Raw genomic sequence first — 16,106 nt, forward strand, 5'->3', positions numbered from 1 at the left:
ACACAGAAAGGACACAGGAAATGGTTCTAAAGTGACAGTGGGTCAGGTTACCGGACAATGTTCAGAAGTGAACCTAGTATGCTTATATCCTGAGAGCTCTGTTCAAAACAAAGGACGAGTGGTCTGATTACATGGTGTTTGCTATTAAAGAGTGTTCTAGATGGGCATTTGCTGAACATTGAGAAACAGAGATTTCTTGGTAGGGATCTTATTTTCAGTACATGTGCACATGTAATCAATGTTCTTCTGTCTGCAAGGGGTTGTTTCAATATACATCTGAACCAGAGAATTCTATTAAACCTCAATATATCAAAGCAGATAAATTCCGCAGTTTACTTCACAAAATTGAATTTTTACAACATAGAAATTTCTTTTAGCATGCAAACAACCCTCCGGACCATTTCACTGACCAAGAATTTATCATTAGCGACACCCTTGCTCTCTCACCCACAGGCAAAATCCCGTGTCCCGTAGAGTAATGAGCGAAAACTCCATTGTGTCACGATTTATTTTTGCAACGCTTTTGCAGTTGCTGACTTCGCTTGCTTCAAAAACTTCTCTGTGTAGGCTTGCTCAAAGCAGGTGCCACTCTGGTGTCCTTTCACCATCAGCAGACTTTCTAGAGTTTTCTCGGAAACAGATGAGCGAAACTGAGAGTTTTGTTGACAGAGCTGAATATTCTCTCACATTCAGCGTTACTGTGGGGAATGGAGAGTAGGCCCAGCATAACCATTGAGATTCTGCGGAATCTGGGCGATCCGTCGACATCTCGAATGCTTCCCAATTGCGACCACTGCATGTCGCACCTTGGCTCTTCAAGTACGTCTGCTGGAATCTGGTAAGCTTGTATGTTGGCAAACTCCACCTCGAGTGCATCAATTGTTTCTTCTGTTGTCTCCCCACTCTGCTGGGGCAGAATAGCAGGAAACGCCATAATGAAATGAAGTACACTGCTGAATGAAGTAGTTTCTAGAGCCTGCACTTGGGCAACTTCAGCCATCTTCAGGCAGACGTCTTCCAGCGGGAACTTGTGGCGAATATAATCACATGCTGCAGTGAAGTAGAGACGTACAGCCGAGAAGAACTGCTCTTTCTCATTCGAGGTCAGCGTCTCAACTACAAAGGAGGTTGTCATGCCAATGACGATGTCTTTTTATCATCTTTTTGATTCTCTACAGCTCCATAGGCAACTTCAGGCAATGAATGGCATCCCTTGAGAACATCTGGCCGCACAAATAGAGTCAAGAGATCCTCGAGAAGGCGGTTCAAGAGGCCCCTGAGCACATGAATCTGAGGAGCCTGTGACTGAAGTAGGCAGTTTGTCTTCTCAAAAAGAAATAGGCGCTCTTCACGGGTCAAGTGGCTAGCTTCTGCAGATGCCTCTCATTGAAGTTTGTTTCTTTGCTTGTGGTGCAGAATGAACTCCTTTTCTTTTTAGTGAAGGTCCATCACGGTGCTTTTTTTTCCAACACCTGCAGCAGCCTTTGGAAGGTGTGCAGCAGTATTTGAGGCCGGCGCAGGATTCTTGGCGATTTGTAGAGAAGTCTTGAGAATCTGGTAAGACTCCAAAAACAAGCTCTGCTTATTGCACTGTTTTGTTTCATTCAAGAAAAAGCTAAGTAGTGGTTTCCACTGGTCCAGCAGCCTCTTCAAACACTTCCCCAAAGACAGCCCCCCTGTAAGTGTTTCTCTTTTGTGCTCTGCTGTGGAGGGGGGGGGGGGGGGGGGGGAGTGGAGTGCTGTTTTTTTTTTTCTTTTTTTTTTTTTTTTTTTTTTTTACTTTCCAAGAATTTATCTTTAGCGACACCCTTGCTCACTCGCCCACAAGCAAAATCCGTGTCCCGTAGAGTATTGAGCGAAAACTCCATTGTGTTCGCGGCCATTTCACAAACAATTGCAGTCGTCTCTGTCCGTCCACAGGCGTAGAGTTTGGCTTCCTCGCACTTGGGGAACATTTTTCGGAAAAGTGGTCCAGCATGATCACTGACACTGAGCGGTATGTTCTGTTCAACTAAAAACGCCGTTAACCGAAAAGGTGGTCGCATCCGACTGAAAGTGCGCGTCGGTGCAGGAGTGCGAAAAGAGCACTAGCTGGTCCGATTTAACACCGTACCAATTAAATAGGCAGCATCAACCTTTATGTACCGACCGACGGCGCAGCTACGTACTGTAGTCCCTCCCGTCTCGTCTTTGCCGCATCGACCATTTGTGCGGCGTGTTAATAATTAAATGGAACATGCGTCAAAAAAGGTGTACCCTCAGCTTCATCGCGAAAGTACACCAATTCGCACCGCTTAAGTGCAGCACCCGATACCGCCAGGCGCGGGCGCTGCGGCAGACGGCACTCCGGTCGTGCGCTGCTCCCTGCTCGTCAATAGGCCTTGTTTCTTTTGCATCGCAGCCACGGCGGACGGCATTTTAGAATCGTCCGCTTCGCTGCGTCTCTAGTGTAGTCGCTCGCGTGCTCCTGTGCACGATTCTTGCGTGTAGCTTCAGAAAACAGTGACAACCTGCGCTGCCAAACTGCATGTGGCGAGCTGCTTTGCTCATGTTTTGCGCCGTTGTTTCTGGATCGGCCGATGCGTACACATGAGATAAAACACGCGTGCACGTTACGCACTGGCACTTCCTAAACTATGTGCGTCCGACTGAAAGTGCGCGTCGGTGCAGCAGTGCGAAAAGAGCACGCAGGTCCGATTCAACACCGTACCGATTAAAAAGGCATCATCAACCTTCGTGTAAATGAAACGTGCGTCAAAAAAGGTCTGTCCTCAGCTTCATCGCGAAAGTACACAAATTCGTACCGCTTATGTGCAGCACCGGATGTCGCCAGGTTACCACAGAGATGCCGTCCGCGGGCGCTGCGACCGACGGCACTCCGATCGTGCGCTGCTCCCTGGTCGTCGCTAGGCCTTATTTGCGTCGAAGCCACGGCGGACGGCGTTTTGGAATCACCCGCTTCGCTGCGTCTCTAGCGTAGCCGCTCGCATGCTCATGTGCGCGATTCTTGCGTGTCGGTGCGAAAATCAGTGACAACCTGCGCTGCCGAACTGAATGTGCCGAGCTGCTTTGCTGATGTTTTGCGCCGTCGATTCTGGCTCGGACGATGCGTACACATGAGATAAACACGCGTGCACGCTGCGCATTGGCACTTCTTAAACGATGTGCGAAAGGATGTCAAAAGAAAACCACTACACTATCCTTTTTGTTAACCTCAATTTTAAGATTCGCGGACGAATAATTCGTGCTCACCTGTCATCCGATATCAACTCTGTAGCGATCATCAGTCCGTGCTCTCGTCGGTGATACGTATGCGTATACATTCCATTCGTTATGCACAAGAGATGCCTCTCGCCGACCATAATGAAAGCAGCTCCGGACTAAAAGTGACGACGACATATGTTTGCACGCGGGCAACTCGCACGCTTGATCGTCTGCCAGCATGCATGCAGAGTCGATGCTATTGCGTCAACTCCGCGAGGGGTCACCGGCCGCCGTTGGTCAAACCGCAGAAGACGGTACCAAAGAGACTGACCCAGGCAGCGCGAGAGAAGAAAGCGGTCTTGTAGAAAGCCGTGCTCGGCAGGAGTGCACGCTAATTTGCGCTGAATGGGACAGGGACATGAAGGAAAGTACTCCCTCCGCGGCAGCCGCCGGTATGTGTGGACTCCCACCTGCAGGTATGCGCTCGCGAACGACCCGAGTCGTTCGGGCTGCTGTCGCACACAATTCCGAGAGGTCAAGAAACTGAAGACACCGGCGGCCGAGGAAGACAGCAGAAAAGGTTGAAAGCTATGAAAACGCAGACGGGACGGAAAAGGCAGAGACCGTGAATGCATAGGCGACGCTCTTGGGAAAACAGGCGCGACGACCGGAAGTCTGAGAACCGAGCGTCACCCGATGAAGCTTCGGCTTCGTGGGCGGGGCTAGCGGGGCGGAGTTCCCGAGCTGTTTTCTTCGTTTTTTTTCTGGTGTCTCGGAGTGTTGAGTTGAGGGGAGCGAGGAGGAGCGCCATTTTTAATCGCCGATATCTTTGGTGTTAATGAAGCTAGCTAAAAAATTCTTGCGGTGAATTGACCTGTGAGGGAGTACCGATCTCTCGACCGATTTGCTTTACCCCGTTTTAAGCATTGCATGACCACTTTAACATGGCCTCCGAGATTACCCTTCCGCGCGTGTGGCGTTATCTCGGAGGCCAAAAAAGTGTGGACATCTTAACATCATGATGTTAATAGATGTCCGCACTTTTTTTTTCCCCCCGAAAATAAAACATTTTCCATAAAATTTCCCGCAAGATTCGAAAGACTGGTCAGAATTTCCCGTAAGACAGACTGGTCAAAATTCATACATTTTACGGAATATTCGGAAGAGTTGGCAGGTATGGGCACGTTTATTTAAGATTGCAACATATTGTGAGAACTGCATCCAGTCTTGCTGAGAGCGCATTGTGACGACACTTATGCTGCCCAATGGGTTCCCACGGCACTGAGAATTTCGTTTACATTGAGGTTTAGCTGTACTGAGCTGTAAGGAGATCACAAAACAGTTTTATATATCGCAGTTGCAGGTAGTGTTGCACTGCATAGTGCACAATGCGTTTTTTTATTGCCTCCCATGTATTTATACTTGAACCATGGGCGGCTTTACTCAGTGTTACTACACCAAGCAGTTCAGGCAAATCTGGTTTCAGTAACAGTTTCGGTTACAATTCCACCTTTACATAAAATTAACTAGCCAACCATGCAGAAATGTGTTCCTCACACCACTGAATGGCTATGCGATTCTAAATTCGATATTTGATACACACAGTCTCACAACAAGCTCATTCTGAAAGTGCACAGAAACCAGTGGGGAGACGCAGCAAGTGAATCCCATGTACCATTTGAGAGATTTCAGACAGGCAGCACAGCCGTCGACGTACTAATGCCAAAATGTCTATGCAAGTCCTTTACTGGTTAGTTTGCAGTATAGTATTGATGAAATAACAGTAATTTCGTAATGACTAATACAACAGAGCATGACCTGTGAAATTCCTGGAGGGACCATATTTTTCTGCACAGTAAGCTGGTGTGTGTAGGCTCTGTAGTTATGGCTGCACAGCCACAGAAAGTTGTCCCAGAGTACAGTGGACCATAGTTAGAGGCCTGTGTGTTGTCGCTTTTGTCAAGCATTGCTCTGCATGTGAATCACTGTGCTGTAGAACATTCTGCATGTGCGCTTATGATTTGCAATTCCTCTCTACCATCTCTCTGCTGCGCAAAGATTGTTGTTCAGTGAACCTTTGACTTTGAACCGTAATTAGCTTGGACCAGCGAAAGATGGGCATCAAACAATCATCCCTCTTTCCCTTCACAGAATTCTGGCCGAGCTCAACCCGCAAAATCGAGGGCATCTGTGATGCCACAGCTGTCCAGACACACTCTCACTGTCCAAGAATACATACCTGTTCTGGCACCCAAGACAAGATGTTTGGTTCTTTGTAAGGACACAGAGTCTAAAGGTGTTTACAGAGTGGGCTGAAAGGAGCTGAGCCTGAGAAAAAAGTGGACCAAAAGTATTAAGGTTTGTGAAGCGGCTGAGGAAGAATGCCAAGGGGCTTGAGAAGCCATTAAGAAAAGAAAATATTGAATATAAATAATAGGCTGGACCCTTTTCTCAGATGCAGCTCCATTCTGCCCCTTTGTAAATATATTCAACAAGTTCAAGCGAGAAAGAGAATTTGAGAGAAAGAAAGCAACTGTCCCAAGGAGACTTGCTGTACAAACCCTATTGCTGCTGCTTGCATTTTCATGTATCCTGCTCACCACCACTTGCACTTCTTTCCCACACACATCAACACTGACATCTTCCTCACTATCCAACAGGCATCTGCAAAAATAGACAAAACAAAAGACAGCTAAAAAAAAATCATAAGTATTCCCACTATGTAAGTAGAATAAGATACTTTAATGGGAAATTATGCTGAATTAATGAGTGTGTAAAGAAGCTAAATGGCTGAAGGTGCACAGTGTGTAACAACTAAAACTTCAGAAAGCCAAAGTATACAGACCTTGCATTTAGACAGAATCTCCAATCACAGTGGACAACTTAAAGGCACAGGGTAAGCTCTATTACTTCGCATTTATTTTGAGGTCCATTTATAGTACAGTATTGTATTGTGGTTTGTGGCCCATAGGCAACTAAAGTCATTATGCACCAAGCACAGGATTACGTGTGTGGCGTGGTAAAAAATACTTTCCTTTTAAGAGATGTCAGATTTTGTTCAGAAGGTCTATTTTTCGGTAAATATTGATAACACATGAACATTCAATAAAAGGATTTTCTCCCAGCAGAAAGCTTGGATGGAGTAGGATATGTTCATTGCAGAGACCTATGAAATGGTCTCTTTCTTGCTTCCTCGAGTGTAGTCCATGATACCAGAACATGGTTAATCATGAGCTCATCCCCACATGCTTCACATGTAGGTTTTCCTTGTTTCAGGAGTAAAAAGTTGTGCGTAGATGTGCCCGTCCACTATGGCAAAGCACTTTTGGCGGCAGCACGACTTCCATTTTGCAGTAACAGGCTTGATCAGGCATACTATATTGTTCCTCTCATTGCCCCACAAAGCTTGCCATTTAGTCGCAAGTCTACTTTGTATGACCTTCATGCTGTTTTTAATTTCTTTAATGTTAGCTTTATGGGCACGTGCTTTTATTATTTTTCTTTATTACTGTGTCTACAACAACTCACACTACATAACATTCAGCCGTGAAAACTAAAGAGCACCGAGACAGTCATACTTTTCTCCCATTTGTTTTGCATCTATGCACTTTCAATATATTTTACTCTCCTTGATCACTATTTGTATAAAATGAAGTGTACTTTTGTATTTCTCATCTAGTGCTAAAAACTGTTCTAACTAGAGCTTGTTTTTTTTACAAAAAAATGTGTTAATGTGAAGTCGCACACAGTGCGGGAAATTGTACCATGGTGGCAGTAGTTCTGTCTCTGGGTAGCATTGGGAACAGCATCCCGTATGTCTAACACTGCGCATTTTTCAGGAAATGTTGTTGTTGTTGTTGTTGTGGCTGTAAGAAGGAAAAGAAAATGCACGGGCCTGCTACAGGCTCTGTAGCTGAGCCACCTCCGCTGCCTCGTGCAGACAGAAGAGAAAATAGAGAAGAAAGAAAAGGAAGAGGAAGAGAAAAACGCGTGCCGCAACAACAGCCGTCGTCCACCACCGAAGCAGTGGCGGGTGCAATGACGGCCTACAACAGACGAAAATTCGGTGGCAGGCTAGCCCCCGCCGCAAGCGGCGGTCGTCACCCTTCACCATTGGGGTCTGACAGGTCAGGGATTATTGTTTAATAGTGTTCTGGACGATGATGTTATAACAATAGAATAACACAGGAGTTTCAAAAGAAATCCTACTTTCAGTATGCATGCACATGCATGGTCCTTCTGTCTGCAAGGGCCGGTTCATTTGTTTCGGCATGGAGATTATTTATGGGCAACGTTCCACATGCACCAGTTGAGAGACTGAGGACTATGTTGTGCACTGTGTCCAGTCACTATAAAGGTCTGGCTGAAGTGTACACTATGCTCCCATAATCTGAACAGGAGCATAATAGAGAGGGATAAATCTGCAAAAGGCATCTCATAGGGCCCCAGCAGCCAAAGCTCCAATACCATACCTTACAAAATAGCCACATGAAAATTCGGGGAACTGCTGCGGGGAGGGGAGGAGGGGGGGGGGGGGGGGTCTTTAATTTAGCAATTCGGAAATTATTGAGGCTGAGAGTGGCAGCCCACTGGTTTATTTTGAACTGTCTCTGTGTTGCATCGTCAGAAACTTTTCCAAGTATTGGGCGCGAGGACATACTGTGGCGCCACCTCTCGGATATGCCCGCATGACAAACTAAGTGGCATAACACACATTGAATTGCTGCTGTAGGATGCTTTCCTAGGCAGTTCGGCTGTGTGTTAGCTATATTAAAATACACCTCGGTCTGGGCCCGTATAAGCTTATATTGAGGTATTAGACCGATTAATTCAGCAAGAAAGTGCTTCACTGAAACAGAGTTATCGAAGTTGGCGACTGCTACAACGACACGCACTGACTGCAGCATTGCTGCTGTTATTAAAAAAGAAAACTGAAGCTGCCACACGACCAGTCAGATGCAAGCGGTCACTGACAAGTAATAGGATTCCTCTGCAATAGCAGAGGACTGTCAGGAGCCTAACAAATACTGCTTTCACATAGCGCCGGCGGAAGCAGCACCGTTTGCCTGCTCCCTTGAACGCAGTAAGCAGACAAATTTGGGGATGGCATGGAATAATTTTTTTAGCAAGTGTGAAGAGGTGCTTTCCACGTCGAGAATTCTTGCACTTTCACCACACAGTTTCTTTTTTTACGCATACCTCGATCGATCAGCACATCACAACATGTATGCAATGCTCTATTTTTAGTTTGTTTACAGACTCAGTCATTTGAAGCTACTACAGTACTGGAGACGCTGCCTGACACAACTCTCCATTCATACCACTGCCTGAGGCGGCAGAATATTATATAGTTCAGCGAAACTTCCGTGTCAATGCGTTCATTTAGAATAATTTGAGACCTGCTCACTTTGCCACGATCTTACCTTTTTTGGGGAGCATACTGCTCCATGAATAAGCCACCTTTCTCATCCCAACAGTAATATTATCCTTAGTTTCACAAGTGACAAGCGCACATTCTGTAAATCCTCGACGTAGTAAGTTGCCACGACTGAATACATTTGTGACACGCTATCTACATCCACAGTGAACGCAAAAGCACGGCGTTTCAGAGACTTCAACGCTGAGCTTTCGGCGTCCGCAACCATTTCCCCGATGATGGCAGTTGCTTTGGTACGTCCGCATCCGTAGCGCTTCGTACCGTCACAGTTTGGAAACATTTTCCGAAATATTGATCCTGCGTGAACACTTAAGCTTAGCGGCAGACTGTGTACGACAAGAAATCCCGCGAAGGATGTGTTGGAAGAAACTGCAGATTGTTCCCTGCCCGTCTGCAGTACGACCCTAGTTCATATGCTTTTGTGAAGAGATGTGTATCTTGATGTCGTTCTTGCTGCCGTGCTAGACTCTCATATTACAGACGTATGTGGTACAGAATCCAGACTTGTCACATTCCTGCGAACTATCAAAGCATGGACACTCAGTCCAGTACGATTTCCGAAATATTTGCAAGTACTACTTCTTGGCTTTCGAAAGTGTCATTGATCGTTCCAACTCGGGGAAGCACAAAGAGAAGTTCGGTGTTCCACACCTCACTCGACGACCTGAGAAAGCCAACTGAAGCCTAGCGCACCCACAATCATATAATGACTGGATGGCTAAATGCATGAGCCAGACTGAGACGAGCCAATCCGGAAAATTCAATAAGGCAGTGACTGCCGGTTGCTCATGTTCGTGGTGGTGCCGGTGGCCGCTACCTCGATTCAAGGTGCATGCTGGTGACTAACTTCTCCTGCGCTGCTTTCTGGCATGGTTATATGATAGGGTAGCGAACAAAAAAAAACATTAAAAAATTTTTTTTTAAATACACTGGGGTGTGGCAGCCACTTTTAGGGATATTTGAGGTTGCATCAGTACAACTGGGACATGTAATCAAAATTCGGGAGAGTTAGGGATATTTGAGGTTGCATCAGTACAACTGGGACATGTAATCAAAATTCGGGAGAGTTGGCAGGTATGTAATACTTCCTACTCAGCGGCACATTAGAGCCAAGTGGTAGGCCATGCAAAGCACTGCTTTCAGGTGTTTCTGGGCCAGCAATACTTGGCCTCAGTGTGCGGCAGCTTCATGCGCAACGACGCTTTTTAAGAGACCTTGAGTGTTCGCGCTATGTATACAACCCTGTACAGAGTGGGGTCAGTCTGTTTGGAGCGAGAAAAAAGAGCTACAGTTTTCTGTGGTGAGAATTGTCTGCCCAAGCAGAGAGTTTGTTTGATGTCGTTATTTCCATCCCCCCTGCGGCTGGATCAGGCGCGCACATCTGCCAGTCATGTCGTTTCGGACACTGCTTTGGCACATCACTGTTCTTCATTATTTAATTTATTACTTGTTTACTTTTATTAAGGGATCCATGTCAGGTACACCGAAACGGTCAGTTGGGAATGTGAAGTTTTACTGTGATGCCTCACCACATGGACTGTGCCGTAAAGAATCCTCAAAATCCAAAAGGCCCGTTTTGTGAACAGGTACAACAAGTGCCGCACCATGAAAATGGTAGCCGAGGCCTTTACAAATTTACAGCACTTCAATGTTCAAGACAGTGTGCACAAAACAAACCAAATGAAGAAAATGGGAAAAACCAACATTCTCACCTTGGTTTCACCTCAAATGATGGCTAGGAGTTATTTGACAAAATTGCTGCGATTAAGATAGTTTAACAGCTTTTTTTCTTTTTTTCAGAACGATTAGATAATTCAAACAATTTTTCTGGTCCCCTGAAAGCTGAATTAATGAGTTTACAGTTTCCGAAGACTTCAGTATTCAGCAATATTCAAATCCCACCCTCCTGCACTGCTGACCACTAAACCTATGATGGCACCTGGTCTGGCTTTAGCCATTCTTCCATGGTTTTCCCTGCTTCTATATTCTCTATTTCGGAGATGCGCAGCCTCGTAACTATCCCTCCCTAACGCGGCATTTCCAGTCAAATTATCTGTAGCAGAACTGATTCACGCCTGAAGTGAGAGGCTTTTATATATACCGACTTCTACGGCACTTGACCAAATAGTGCAGTTAAAATACAGTACAACCCCGCTACAGTAAACTCTGGTATAGTTAACTGAAAATGAAGTCCCAGTTCATCCTCCATAGATTACTTTTTCCCCTTTATAATAAAAATTTTTTTTTTTTTGTAAAAATCGGTTATCGTAAAGTGCATCTGGCTGCGGCAATGACTTCCCACGAAGTGACACCGCTGCACGTGAGCTGCCTAGGATTGTGAGGTAAATTTTTCAGAAAGAAAAAAAAAAAAAAATTATAACATCAAGTGCGTTTCTTTTAAAAGACTTTACCACCCGGCTTAGCAGTACTCAAAAGAAGCAAACATTAAGCCAATTTAATAGGCTTGGAGCTGTGAGCGAAAGCATGCAGCATGTAGGAAATAAAGTAAAGCAGTCTACAAACATGGGACAAACAAGAAAAGAAAGCAGCGTGGTCTGTTCAGAAAATAAAAGAGTAATACCCCTGCTACCCGGGCGTTTTGAATGCCTTGGAACCACTGCTACACCACTGCTAGACTGAAATGTCATTCGAGCCGAATTACCTAGGCGAAGACATTTGAGATTGTGGAATGCTTTTGAAATACGAGCAGAGCAAGCGCCTCTGCCCACAGCCAGGCCGCACGACTCTGGCGGCGAGGTATCACGACCGTTTAGTTCTGTGGTGGCTGGTTTCGATATCTACTGCTCGCTTTCTTCTGCTGCTTATTTATCGAATAGCTTGTGTACTTTGAGATTTTCAATAGCAATTGAACTTAAAAGGGGTTGTGCCGCTTACACGACAACACTCGAAGGCTGTTGAAATAGTTCTGGTGTATGGTGCCAAACTGTTGTGGCGCCACTATCATAGCTTTTGATTCTGCTTAAAGAACTAAAATCTTTCTATAAATGCAAAATAAAATATAACTTGCTTTTTTTTTTTTTTTTAGTAACTGACGGTTACATTTTCTAAAATAACAGTCCCGTGTGATCACTCACGCTTAGCGGCATGTTGTGTTTGACAAGAAATCCCGTGAAGAGGCACTCTGCATGGATCATATTGTCGTCGCCGTTGTTTTGGAAGAAACTGCCGATGGTGTCCTGCACTTCTGCAGCACGAACGTAGTTTTTATGCTTTTGTGAAGAAATGTCGTTCTTGCTGCCGTGCGAAACGCTCACATCACAGGCGCACGTGGTACAGAATCCACACACTTGTCACCTTTTCGTGAACTGTCAAAGCACGGAAACTCAGTCGCGTACGATTTCCGAAATACTTGCAAGTACTCTTGGCTTTCAAAAGCGCCATCGATCATTCCAACTCGGGAAACACAAAGAGTAGTTCGGCGTTCCGCACTTCACTCGACGACCTGAGAAAGCCAGCGGAAGCCTAGCGCGGCCAGCGCACCCACAATCATATAACGACTGGACTGCTAAATGCGCGAGCCAGCCCGAGATGAGCCAATCCGGAAAATCCAATATGGCAGCGCCTATCAGTTGCTTGCTTTGCTCGTGTTTGTGTTGGTGCCGGTGACCGCTACCTCAATTGAAGGTGCATGCTGGTGACTGACTGCTCCTGCACTGCTGTCCGACATGGTTATATTATAGGATGCTATATGATTATAACTATAGCGCGCAAAAAAAGAATTATACATAATAAATAAAAAAAAAAAGGCTCGGCTGTGACAGCCAGTTTTCAAGAGATTTGATGTCGTGTCCTTACAATCAGGAGATGTAACCAAATTCGGGAGGGTAGGCAAGTATGAATTCACCGCAACGGCCTAATTTGTCATCTGCAAGTGACACTTAAGACTATTGCTAGCCGCCTTGTCGGCAGTCAGGGTCACATCGACGCTTCCCGTTCATTGTATGCGCGTCCTGCCATGTAAGCAATAGTATATTTAAAAGCGCTATTGCCAAAACTACACGCGACGACCATTTGCCTTTACTAAAACTTGTAGACTGGCTCTGAAGAATCGCCGAAAGCTCAAGCCCTGCGTACTCAACCATAGGCTATAGTCGCAGGGATGGGAGGGCTGCCGTCAAATACAATGCCATCATTTCGCATGCGTTTATCGCTGGCTGAGTGTTCAAGTGTAGAATATAGCCGCTCGTTTCGCTTATATCCAATATGTATAATGCAGATACAAGCGCTGTCGTTACGCTATCATCTCGTCAACCTAAAGTTTTCGTGAAGCCGCCACGACTTGTTGAGGACATGAAGGGCTGCCGTCCCAGTGTCGATGGCCCGAAAAACATGTCGCAGTCTAATAATATGTGGCTGTTAGACGTGCTTGCGTTGCTGTCGGTCTAGCGTGACCGTGAGAACCACTGTCATTGCGTCGTTATACTTTCTACAAACTGAATACAAGCGAAGGTAAAGAAGCGAAACTCGATGCAGCAGCGCCACTGCAATACCGTGAGTGAATGCTGAGGCTTTCGAATTTGTTTGGAAACTGTCGTGTAGCACCGCAGGAGCCCGTTGAGTCCAAATGTCACTCAAAATCTCGAATGTCAATCAACTCGAATGTCATCGAAGGTACCCGTGTAGCACAGGTATAAAAGTGCAGCGAGAAATAAGAAAGGGAAGAAAATAGCCGACCATTCACAGCACTGCGCAGCACGAAGCATGAGGCAGCGGTGGCAAGAAGTGTAGGCACAGCGTGTACTGTTTTGCTGCACTGACTGCCAAGTACATTTCTCATCTAGTGCTTTTTAAGAGAAAAAGCAGCCACACAAACGACACCAATATTGAGGATTGGAAGAAGCACACATTGGCTTCACTGTGCAGCACTAATGGGATGTCTGTAACCTGATGAGAAAGCACTTTTCTACAAGATGCTGCCAACGAAAATGTATGCAAGGAAGGACACTATGATCAAGGGGCGGATGACTGGAGGAAAGAAAGGATTACTGTCCTGTTCGGCCTGAACATATGCGGTCAACTTAAGTTGCCGCCACTCGAAGATGTGGGAAGCCTTGCCATTTTAAAAATGAATGGGTGCTGCTCGACACAGATCACCAGCACAATAAGGAAGCCTGAGTAAAAGCCATGATATTTGAAGAGCATGTCTGCAAACTTGACCACAAATTCGCAGCTACAAGCAGGAAAGTACTCTTTGTCATTGACAACTGCTTAGCACATGGTGACATCCCACGCCTAAAATCCCTCGGAATGTTACTTCTTACAAATATCATATACATTTCGCAGCCGATGGACCCATAGGCCATCATAAGAGAAAAATTTATCGCCACTCCCTGTTCAAGCTCATGTTTCTTTGTTACGACAATGGCAACGGGTACACCATAGACCTTCTTTGGGCCATGCTCGCTATTGTGCTGTACGCATGGAAGCAAGTGCAGCCTATTTTGGTTAGACGGTGTTTTGAACATGGGCAGTGTTTAGAACACGCTGGCTTTGAAAATGAACACAGTCAACACAAATGCTGACTATCCATGTGCACTTGACGGAGGAGCCAACTACTCTGAAAATGATGAACAAACACATTACTTAGACTTGCAGACTAGCAACCATGAGTAATGACGGCGCTGACGCCGCTGCCATGAAGCCCTCCCAAGCACCCACTCTTGGGGAAGTTACCACATCACAGAACATCGTCAGCAGTTTCACTGAGTGCCGCAGTGAAAGTTTTCAAATGCTGCACATAGTCGACCTACTTGAAAACTTGAGCCTTGAAGCCACAAACTACCTCATGTGCCAAAACAGCATTACTGATTACTTTAGGTAACCTAAAGTTCATTGAAGGAATATAGTACACTCCTGCAACTATTTCTTTTTTTGCCTGGCTGACATTTTTGGAGTGTTAATTCAAAAACCTACTAATTCTAAGACTTTTCGCCGTCCCAATGACTTCGAATTAGCAAGGTTTTACTGCAAGTATCTAAGAAAGTAGAAGACTAAACAGCCATCGCTGCAGCTCAGTTGGTAAGCACCAGACAAGAAATTCAGAGGTTGCTGTTACGGACCCCACTGGCAGCATATAGTTGCTTTTCTTCTGCTCTCTAATCAATTACTCTCACAATTACTAGTATTATTTCACATAAAGAGGCATAATGGTTCCATTTTCCCTACATCGATTTCATAGTAGTCATAGTCACTCTTGACAAGTCATAGTATAACCATGTATATAGCAAAGCTAGACTTGGTTCAGTTTTCAGTTTTATTCCTTTGCCACAGCAACGGTTAGGAGGACGAAAACTGAAAATCAAAGGTGTACACCTCATGAATGTCAGTGACAAGCAAACTTCATGCTGCACACAAAAATTGTATGTGCATAAGTGATAGATGCTGCTAAGTGGTCATGTGAAATTGAAAATGGCTCTACAGTGCTAAAAATTACAATTCCATTCCAACTGCTTTGCATACACACTTCTCCACTTCCCCTGTCAAGTCATCCTTTTTACCCTCATCTTCATGGTGAATAGCCAGTGACCCATCTTTGTCAGCGGGCTGATCCCGGCGTAACGGAATCCTCGAAGTTGCGCCACTTGATGCAGGGGGTAAAAAAATACCATTATCGTTGGCCTGGTCTGCAATCCTCCCCTGTCAATGGGTACAAGCTTTGAGACTATGAGACCTATGACCCCTTTTGCAAACATTTCACCCCAAAGAGCCGAGCACCAGGCCGGGGGAAAGCTTGTACCCATTGAAAAGCCGGTGGGTACCCGGCGGCACCAGGGATCGAACCTGGTACATCCCGAACACGAGGCTGATGCTCTACCACAAGGCCACGCTTCGGTATAAGCTGCTGTTTACCGAAGCGTGGCCTTGTGGTAGAGCATCCGCCTCATGTTCGGGAGGTACCAAGTTCGATCCTAGGTGCCGCCGGGTACCCATCGGCTTTTCAATGGGTACAAGCTTTCCCCCAGCCTGGTGCTCGGCTTTTTGGGGTGAAATGTTTGGGAAAGGGGTCATAGGTCTCAAATAGTTGCTCTGACGTGGCAGTGATCAGTTCCGTCATTGGACAACAATAAGTCCGCCTTGTGCGGCAAAAGCCCAATAGTGGCCCTTTTTTTTTTTCCCAAGCCATAGACCCAGAGAAGCCGAGCACCAGGCCGGGTAATGGCTTGTACCCATTTGAGAAAACCGGTGGGTGTCCGGCCGGCAGTGGGAGTCGAACCCACCACCTCCCGAAGGCGAGGCGGGTGCTTCCCTCATTGAGCGAGCCCTCCAGCAACGTTGCCGGTGCAATGAGTCTGCATGCGGTCAGCCCTTCAGCAGGGTGGCCACTTTGTATGGCTCCACTGAACATAATTTGTAACATGAGCTGATCCGCAAGTTAGTTCACAAGGAGCTCGTGAAACCATCTCGGCTCGCCTAATCCGACTGCCGCTGCTGTCACTGAAGCCGT

At 46.0% G+C, this 16,106-nt stretch overlaps 1 protein-coding gene across 2 annotated transcripts in view; it reads right to left on the reverse strand.

Moving 5' to 3' along the window:
• The window catches only part of LOC146205072 (enhancer of mRNA-decapping protein 4-like), a 188,656-nt gene that overhangs the window by 157,849 nt on the left and 14,701 nt on the right, over window positions 1-16,106 (reverse strand). For both annotated transcript variants that reach the window (XM_084589752.1, XM_084589751.1), the window contains exon 3: window positions 5,766-5,868. In XM_084589752.1, the coding sequence (XP_084445878.1) occupies window positions 5,766-5,868 (103 nt within the window). The remainder of the gene's footprint in view (window positions 1-5,765; window positions 5,869-16,106) is intronic.

Source organism: Amblyomma maculatum, chromosome 1 (assembly GCF_055883805.1).
Source record: "Amblyomma maculatum isolate TAMU_Amacu chromosome 1, ASM5588380v1, whole genome shotgun sequence".
Classification (NCBI taxonomy): Eukaryota; Metazoa; Arthropoda; class Arachnida; order Ixodida; family Ixodidae; genus Amblyomma; species Amblyomma maculatum.